At 26.7% G+C, this 10,643-nt stretch overlaps 1 protein-coding gene and 2 pseudogenes across 1 annotated transcript; all 3 read right to left on the minus strand.

Annotated features, from left to right (window-relative positions):
* Positions 1-501: 501 nt before the first annotated feature.
* Positions 502-6,191, minus strand: LOC126555789 (uncharacterized). Its single transcript, XM_050210666.1, has 3 exons — positions 4,985-6,191; positions 622-768; positions 502-566 (listed from the first exon to the last, which is right to left on the minus strand). Exons 1-3 carry the CDS (start codon positions 6,060-6,062, stop codon positions 502-504), a joined length of 1,290 nt encoding a protein of 429 aa, XP_050066623.1. The 5' UTR covers positions 6,063-6,191.
* Positions 6,192-6,208: 17 nt separating this feature from the next.
* On the minus strand, positions 6,209-8,222 carry LOC126555787 (uncharacterized; annotated as a pseudogene).
* Positions 8,223-9,339: 1,117 nt separating this feature from the next.
* Positions 9,340-10,643, minus strand: LOC126555786 (uncharacterized; annotated as a pseudogene).

The following is a 10,643-nucleotide window of genomic DNA, read 5'->3' on the forward strand; positions in this document are numbered from 1 at the left end:
TATAGTAGCTATCAAATATGCATTGTTAAATACTTATTTATATGTTAGATCACATTATTTTTATTATTTTAAGTATGAAATAGATAGGTAATTGAGAAAAATAAGAATATTATCTTATGAACCTCATAGGTTATTTTTACATTTTAATTTAAAATGAGTTCTAAGAATTTTGAAATTGTAATGCTCATAACTAAAATGTGATATCCATTAGATTACCTTTATACTTACTTTTAAATTCAATAATATTGAATAAAACAGAGTTAAATGGATTATTGATTATAGGTACCATACAATTTGCTCTTTTATGTATTTGTAATATGGGGACAAACAACGGGTGATTGTCCTCTTAAGAATAAATAATAATGACTAATGACATATTTCTATTTCAATATTTGTATAAAAAGTAACACCATATAGGAATGAATTGATTTTTTTTTAAAGTTATTCTTTTAATTAATATATTACAAATAATCAATGAGATTTTCCATTAGTCAAACAAGTTTAATGTTTTGTAATAGTTTCCTGGGGTTTTTTAGATGGACCATGATCACTTAAAGCTGGTCTACCTACAACAAAATCAAATTTGTTAAGACATAATATTGTTATTTTATTATAAATTACCTGATGGTAAACTCTTGCTACCTCTTGTTATCCCTGGTCTTCGCCTAGAAATTGTAGCCGGCTGTACTCTAATAGCTGCACCATCTTTATGCCGTAATGGTATTGTCATAGAACCAGCAGTTGCTAAAAATGTATTAAATTGCCCTTCTGTTTTTACCAAGGCTTTGCACCCAAATGATTTATTCGGGTTATAGTTTCGGGTGCTTCAAAAAAAAATAGAGGTTGTGGTTTCAGGTTTCCTTAATTTTAAAGAATATGGGTTTTGTTTAGCCAGTATATTTATTTGGGTTATGGGTTATTTAATTAGAGTGATATATCAATTTTGTTGAGCGTAAATTTTTAAATTTGATTAAGCAATGTTTAAAGTTATATAATTAATTTTTCAGTACCAATGTCTAATACAGTAGTGCCACACTTAATTTAATATACATTTTAATATTTTTTATATTTTACAATATTAAATATATGATTTAACAACAAAATATTAAATAATAATATAATACATTATTATATAAAAAGTACAACCAACAACTTATGATAGTGACTCCTTAGATTTAGAATAAATATAATTATTTCTTATAATTAGAATATTTTGTAAGATTTGCGGGGTTAGGGACATACGAAGATCACTGGCAATAAACTTCAGCCCAGAAAACGCCCTTTCCACAGACACCTGAAAATTTAAAATTAAAAATTAAAATAATAGTTTAATACTATACTTTCCTACATTATAACCCTATTGGCTATCATGTTTTATAGACCAAAAAAGGAAATTTTTAACAATTAGACTTTTACAAATTCTAAGGGACCCTACCTCCCCTACCTCATGTTAAGTTAAGTCAGGCTAGGTTAACTCAACATGAGGTAACAACTTCCTAAGAATTTAATTTATATTTAATATTTGCTTTAACCCAGGAGTTCAAACCTGAGTAACTGGTACATTGAGCAGAAGTTGTGCAAGTTTATATAGTTCTGGTTTTGAGTTTTTTTCTTTTTCCCAGTAATTCCTAACATCAACAGAATTGTGTAACCTTGAAGTACCATCAAAACTTTCAAGTAACAAACGTATTGGTACAGGCATTGAGTTATTCAAATTTTCAATATCCAAATTATTTTCCAAAGCTACGTTAGTTTTATTTCTAATATAGGCTTCAAGGCTGTCATCAGTATCATTAACATGTGGAACAAGTGTCTTTGGTTCTTCATCTTGAGAAATAATTGTTTTACTTTGATCAGAATTTTCAGAATTGAGTGCGTTCATTACATTAAACACTTCTATCAAATGTGATTTAGCTTGATGTTTAGTGCTTTCATCTAGCAAACATTGGTACCTTGGATCTAAAAACACTCCTGTAACCATAATATCAAATACCTAATTAAACAGTATCTTGGTATGTGTTTGTGACAAAGGAGATACTGTAGTTAAAATATAAAAAATTATATACATATTATATTTTATAAAATGTAATATATCTTTTATTTAGCTATTTTTTTCAAGTTAAAATATATTTATTCTATTTTTATTTTACCTGCCGAGTAAATGTTATTTCCAAATAATAACTTTTCCCTCTTATTCATAGAGTTGCATAAAATATTTGAAATCATTGAATTCACCAATTTAGTATCTTCATAACATTTTATCCAAATTCCGTGGAAATCTCCTATTGTCAAATTTTCTGCTTGTACTTTAACAGTTGCAATTTTGGCTGGTTCAAATGATTTAATCTGTTAAAAATGGTACATGTACTTAATTTTTAAACTTGATGTTTATTGTTTATAATATACTATCCACTAAGTATACAGTAAAATTAGGATAATTAAATATTAATATCTTATTTTTGAGGATGAAGTATTGTGAAAAGGAATAGTAAATAATTTAATAATATGTAAAGAGTAAATTAATTATGGTTAAACAAACCGCAATGTCTATGATATTCCATTCATCATTGTTCATATATAACTCTTTGTATGTTTCTGATAAATCACTACAAACTTTTCTCAATCTATGGAGTCTTAAAAGCAAGTCATAAGTGCTTCCCCACCTTGTCGGAACATCCAGTATTGCTTTAAGAGAATTTGGTTCTAAGGACTTTACCATTCTTGCTACTGTTGGTGTCCTCAACTTCTTTACAACCTATAAAAATAATTTTGAAAAAAACTTCTTTATTTATTTTACATAACAGCATGAAACTACAATTTTTAATTTTTATGTAGTAATATTATTGTTATATTATAATTAGAGTATAACATTTCCCTCTAATTATCTAATAGAAAATTAAAGTATAAGTTAAATGTATAAATAAATTATACCTCTCTAGCTTTTGTAACTATCAAACGCACAGCATCAGTTTTAAAAGTATCTTCAACACATAATTGAAGGGAATGTGCTGCACACCTTAACAAAGTAGTAACAGGCTTCATTTGATTCATACCTTCAACCTGACTGGAATTTTCTTCAGTTTTAGATGTTTCAGTAAACAAATCATTTTCCAAGATTTCAAGCTCAGGATCCATATTTTCTAAGACATTATCTAATACTATGTCATCTAATAAGTGAAAGAAATGTTTATAGAAACTAAATTAATTTCATTATTTTAAATTAATTTTTTACCTTGCATATCTTCATCGTTATCACATTTAATTAAGTCAACCATTTTCACAAAGTTCCTAGCATTGTCTGTTGTTATTGTGTAAATTTGTTTTTTTTTAATATTAAAATTTGCAAGAACTTCATAAACCTTAAAATATAATATAATATATTTATTATTTAATATTAAGTATATAAAAAAATAAAAAAATAATTTAATTTTAATTTTCAATAATTCAAATTTTCAATTTTAAGTGGACCTAGTTGGACTAGTTAAACTTTGGTTTAAAATTACAAGTTTTTCAAATAGTATTTAGTCAAATAAAACAATTTTAATAGTAATTAAAAATTAAATTTGTCAATAAGTATTCTAAGATTCTAGTTACTCTTACTTTTTCTTTGAGATAAGCTGCTGAATGCTTCTCTGTTAATTCAACCATGGCCAATGTTTTTAATTCAGCTTTAGTTGAATTGATTGATGAAAGTTGCATGTTTATTCCCAATATAGACTTATCTTTTCTGGATACGCAGTCCATTTTTAAACATACCAAACGGTTTTTGACCAATTTTTTTATTTCATCAATTATTTGGATTGCTCTTTCATTAACTTCACACCTTATGTTTCTTTTATTAATCGTGACTTTGTTACCCATTCCTTTTAATATAGGGTTAATAATTTTGCGAAAACCAACATCTTCAAAAATGTCAAATGGCCTACCATCAAGTGTAACCATATCTGTACACGCTTCCATTAAATCGTTTGGAGACATTTGTATGTTAATGGTTTTTTTTATTGTCTCCACCATGGTTAATGTACTTTGAATTAATTGTTTTGGTACAGATAGGTTAGCTATCTTCTAAATGAAAACAATATAAAAGTACAACATTTATTATTATTTAACAGATATTATATAATTAGATATTATACAATAAATCAAAAATATTTTAAAATACTACAGTTCTATACTAATTATTAATTACAAACAGATTTCATACTATTCAGTATATGTATCAAACTTATAATTTATATTGTTCAATATTAGTACAAATTAAAATATTTTGTGAATTTAATAGATATTAACAATTAAGTATTTACATAAATTATTTTCAATATTTTGTATATTTGTATATTTATATTTTAAAATTAAAATTTATAATTTAGTATTTACCTTTGTATGAATATCCACTATGTGGTCATTTGGTTCAATAGATCTTTTTTGGGGTTTTTGCTTTTGAAAATGTTCATTGTAAACTTCATAATGTTTGCTTTCCAAGTGTCGTTCACAATTCTTTGCATGGGGATATATTTCACTGTTGCAAGATTCAACTTGACACACATACTTACCAGTGTTAACATTTAGTTTAAAAAATTGATATACACCACTACATTTTTTTCTAGGCATTTTAAATTATTTTTTAATATAAATGAAGTAGAAAAGTACGTACAAAACAATTTTTTTTCACTACGGAGTACGGAGTACAGACATAATAATATTATATAAAAAGTTTAAAAATAACACAATTCAAAATAATCAAAATAGATCTATGTTTGTTTGTTTCACATGTAACCAGTGTTCCCAATTATGAAAAACTGAATTCATTTTCACATTTTTTTTTATTTATACGGGTTATGGGTTAAAACCCAAATTTAATTTCGGTTTTGGGTGTTTCGGGTTATATATCATCAAAATCAATCGGGTTATATGGGTTTATGGTTTTATAATTTTTAAGGGTTTTTTAAGGGTTTTGGCTATACGGGCTAAACAGGTGCAAAGCCTTGAAAAACTTTATCCAATCTATTTTTAAATTGAAGTAAATTTTCAAGAGTAGATTGATTGAACTTTTTTACATTGTTAGTCAATAAAGTTTTTTTATCTTCCAATACAGTAAAACTATCCTGTATATTTGGTATCAGACTATCTGCATTGAATACTGGTATACTTTTTATTAACATTTGTTTTTTTGTAATATCATGATCATTTTCATGTGTGTTATGTACATCTTGTTTGTGTATTTCTGTTATAGGCAAGTGTACTAGATGAGTCTCATGTTGCTGGTATAATGCCTCTTTAGGTATAAGTCCTTCATAAAATGTCTTACTGGGCGCTTTATCGCCCAATACTAATTTTGATATTGAAAATTTATCCTCTACAGTTATAGGTGGAAAATTAACCCCAATACATTTAAAAAATACATAAATTATTCCTTGGTGTTTACAAAATCTTCCGTACATACCATCCTTACAAGAGCAAATTCCTATACTTGGCTCAACACAATACATCAGTTGTTGGTTATTTTGACTAGGAACATAGTAATGCTCATTTTCTACAATAATTTTATCTTTTGTAATATAATTACTTTTCTTGATTATGCTTTCAAAATACAATCTAGCTGTAGCTTTTCTGTCGTTGGAAAACTCAAGGCATTTTTTTTTATAATACTCTTCTAATTTTGTGCAGCAAAAATCTACAAGTGAAACTACATTATATGCTTTTACTCGGCATAACACATTTTCTTTAAAAATTCTAACTGACACCTCACTATAATTATTTGTGTGATGGCCTCTAGTTGTATGGTCCCTCCAAGCTAAACACCAACGCTCTTTGTGCTCCCAGTGATGTACAATTACATATTTCTGCCATTTTGGATATATGCTCCCTGCATCAAGAGTAGAGTAAAATGCTTTTTGAGCTTCTTCAGCAGTATCAGAATATAACATCTTCCTAAATGCTTGCATCATTAATGTCCGATGTTCTTTCTTTATACTATTTTTGCTATCCCATAACCATCTCCAGACTGCTTGCATAACGTGAAAAATACATAAAAGTGAAGTTGAATTTGGCCATACTGTCATAAGAGCATTTATTTCAGCATCAGAATTATCAGTTAAAAATATAGAAGGATAACCTTGTCCTCCAAATGCATTTTTGACATTTTCCTTAATTAGAGTAAATCCACTTTTATATGCTTTTTCACTCTGACCTTGTGTAATTATCACACCTAAGGAGCAGCGCCAGCTGCACATGGCGTCAATAAAATAGTTACACAATGGTTCTGTGGATCACATGAACTTGTTGAGTCAACAAATACTATTTTTTTGAAAGAGGTAAATCATGGGCTCGTTTCATGATTGGCGTTAATATTAACACAGCAAATGGTTCAGATTGGAAAAATATTGAAACTCCACTTTCAGCATAGGTTTCTTTTTTTTCTTCTAATTTCTAGATTAATATTTTAACTATTTATTAATTGAGTTATAATGATTGATTTAAATTATTTTTAGCACCCTAGTCACAAATCTGACATTTTTATTTCTATAACTTATTAACAGTTTGTTTCGTCAATTTTACTTAATACTAATTTGGAATTAAGATAAAAAAAACTAATAATCATAAAAAAATTCATGACGGGGTGTCAACTTGATTTGTTCCAACATGATATTATTACAACAAATGTATAGGGACATGTAATTATTTACCTATATAAGATAATAAATGTGTACATTTACTGATTAACTTTATATATACATTTAAACTGTAAATAAAGATTAAATCAATTATAAAGTATGTGAATTTAATGTACCATTTTAAAGTCAAATTATATTTCTTTAAAATGTAAACTAATGTTATATCGATTTAAAATATTGAAAATATCGCTAATAATAATTAATATTGTTCTACAAATTTTTTTAAACATTTTACATACCAGAACTTGAAAAAGTATTGTTTATGCCTAAATACTTGGTGGATAACTATTTTATTTTATCGATTAAAATATATATAGTTACCTTGATAACCCCTTGTCCAGTACGTGGTCCCAGATTTAACACTCTCCATTGGTCATGCCAATTTTGAATTGTTCTATATGTTGGATTAATTCCTGCATTTGCAAAATCTTCAATAGGACAATCAGATATAGTTAAAACACTTTCATGATACCTATAGCCAAAACCGAATTGTTGTAAAAATATAAACCCATTAAGATTATTTTAAATATTAAAATAGTTTTATAGGTAGGTAAACGGTAAATTGAAAGTGTAGTTTAAAAATTAAAAATACAAAGGTTTTACTATTAGCAATAGACTATCATTTTTTAAAATCTATTATAAGGTGAATCAACAAAACATAATAACTTTAATTCTAGTATCCTTTTATTTATAAGTTAAGTTTAAAAAAAAGAACCCACCGCATTGCTTCAGATATGGTCATACCATCTGTGAAATATTCTTCAAACTTCATTCTAAGATCCTTGTTTGCACTTAAGTATCTCAGTGCTTCAGCAGTGTTTAAATTATGGTTATGATCATTTACAATAGTGATTATAGTTAGCAATCCATCCTGAAATATATTTAACAACGCATATTTAGTAGCTACTATAAATTAATTATTGGTAGTAAGAATTATAATATATAAATACATTTTATTACATACTGTTATAAATTAATAAAAATCCTAATGATAAATTATAATTGGTAAAAAATAAATACACAATAACATAACTTACATAACTGTTTAAAATTTAATTTATTGGTAAGGCTAAAAAAAATGTTTACTTACTTTGACAAATGGATCTGTTTTCCTCGTAGAAACAGTATCAACTTTGATGACAATTTTAATTGTGGCTTTACAGTATGTATTTTTTTGATCTACCTCTTTATTGTTGTCTCTATCAACCTTGTGGTAAGAGCTATGATGGCACACATATTGTTTTCTAAGATGACAATAAAAAGATAAATCATACAGTTGGTAAATCATTTTTACAATTATAATTTATTTCAATATAAAAAGTTAATAAAGAGACTAACCTGCATTGAATGTATTTACCGTTAGGGACAGATGTCCTAACATTCCACTTAGTACAAGTTTTAAAAGAAAATTCTTCTATCCAAGGTTAGGTTAGCCATACTTGATAAATCATTTAAATTTGACCGTATTGTTGTAATGTCATCATTAATTACAGTTATTATGTTTTTAAATGATGAAGGGAGATTTTCAAGAGTTAATTTAAGAATCATCTTTTAACTTTAAGAAATTTACCATAAAAATAATAATAATGAATTGGATAAATAAACTCAAAACATTAATAATTTATGTGATAATAACTTTTTTTAATTGTCTTATATATTATAAATATTATAAAATACAGCATAATTTTTTTAAAAATAACCACCCATTCCAAATAATATTATACTAATGACAAAAATAATAATTTATTCAACAAAACCAAAATAACATAATTACTAATTTAAATACTAGTATATGAATTAAAATGTTTATATTATTTATTAATAATAATAATATATAAATAATATAATAATATAATAATATATTTCATAAGATAATATTCTTATTTTTCCCAATTATCTATTTCATACTTAAAAATAATAATAATAATGATCTAATATTTAAATAAGTATTTTAGATTTAATTATTAGGTATATAACTCACTCCTCCTTTTTTTATACTATACTTGTAGGTCTTATTTTAAATTTTGTATAAAAATCTATTTAATCTGAATATAGTGATGGTGGCATGGTGACACGTCATGGACCATGGTATTATTGTATTTATATAATATGATTTATCTACAAAATATTTTAAAATGGGTTGGACATGGCATTGTTTAAAATAAATATTTCTATTGCATGATTATGAATTAAGTGTTTAAAATATTTAAATATCTTCTGTCAAGAATAAATTAGAGGGGGTACGTTAAAATAATGCTAAGCATGAACCTGATAAAAGTTAGTAAAAAGTAGTAAAAGAAGTAAAAAGTTATAATAATGATCCAGTGGCGGCGCGAACTTTTTTAGTCTTTGAAGCATATTGTATATTTTAAACATTTTGACCACCACCCCCTCATTGAACCAAAATAGGTATCAAGGTACTTCGGCACTTCACCCCCCCCCCCCAACCTAGATTACATTTTTTTCTGAATATCATATTATAGGCAACTAAAAATCTCAATAATTTCACATATTATTTATTTATTAATTAATTATAATTACATAATAAATATATAAAATAAATATACATGTTTCTTTCGTGTAGGTACATATTAATGTATAATTTAATTTTATAGATACATGTATACAATTATTTTTTAAAACTGCAGAAGTGGCATAATCACATTTATTTAAATATCAGCTTATCTCTTAATAAATCTGATGACATAGCATACATGTTAATTGCTTCTTCATAATTGATACTTATATCTCTTTCACAGCTAAGAATCATCAGACTTTCCAATCGGTCTTGTCCAATGGTTGAACGTAGTCTAGTCTTAATTAATTTAACCTGTAATAAAATGTACATAAAACTATGAAAAACTATAACTTCAAAGTTCAAACTATTTTGATAACAAATAAAAAAATAATTATGTTAGTAACGCAAGATTACCTTTGAAATGCTCTCTCTGCAGATGCAGATGAGGCAGGTATTGTCAGTAAACCTTTGTAAGCCAAGTATAAATTGGGGAAAGTTTGACTCAAATTGTAGTTAGATAAAACTTTAATAATTTGTTGTGATGTAATTGATGTATTTTCTTCACTGTCACTATCGGTCGAACTTTGAGAGCATTCATTTTGTTCCTTAGAAATATTCTTATGCAACTGCTTGGGCAGTGTTGGACAGCTATCAAGTAAACCTTTAATGATGAACTTAAAGTTAAATATTCATTTTTTAAATCGTTTATATTAATTCCAGGTAACCAATCCTCAATTTCATTAAATGCATCCTCTGGTAATGTCTTGTTTATACCATTACTATACTTCAATATTCGTTGAGGAGAATAAGACATAAGTCTTTTTATATTCTCTTCTCTTGACTGTCGAATCTCGTAGAAATGGACATTATAATGGCATCAAGAACAATAAAGTATACTTCAGTTTTATAACGGTCAGTAGGTGATAAACATACTTCATCCACAGTAAGTTCTCCTGGCATAACTTTCCGCCGTCTTGGTCGGAGAATTTAAACTCTGTCTCACGTACGTATTTTTATTCACAAACAATTTGGTTTCGTCAACTAATTTCAAATATTCTTCGTCTGTTCTAAGACTTTGCAACCTTTTTCTGGAATCGTTGACTAGTGCTAATGCTTGTAAAATCCAAGTTCTTGGACTGAAGGTATTTAGACAGTGGAGAAGTAATTGAAATATTTTTTGTATAAAAATCATTGTAATAACAAACATATAAGAATTTATAGCTGTTTCTAAACCTTTTGCTTTTGACAATGAGTCACGATCAGAATCATCAGAAGTTTGCAAAAATGTAATGTTTGTACTAATGCTTTATATTTTTCAAATATTACAGTTAATGCTCTATCATGAGAAGTCCACCTAGTTGTCGAAAAATGTTTAAGACGGCGTATAGTTTATTTGGATAGTTCTTGTTTTGTAATTCTACAAATTTTGCGGTTCTTTTGCGAGCTTTCAT

This window comes from Aphis gossypii, unplaced genomic scaffold (assembly GCF_020184175.1).
Source record: "Aphis gossypii isolate Hap1 unplaced genomic scaffold, ASM2018417v2 Contig01102, whole genome shotgun sequence".
Lineage (NCBI taxonomy): Eukaryota > Metazoa > Arthropoda > Insecta > Hemiptera > Aphididae > Aphis > Aphis gossypii.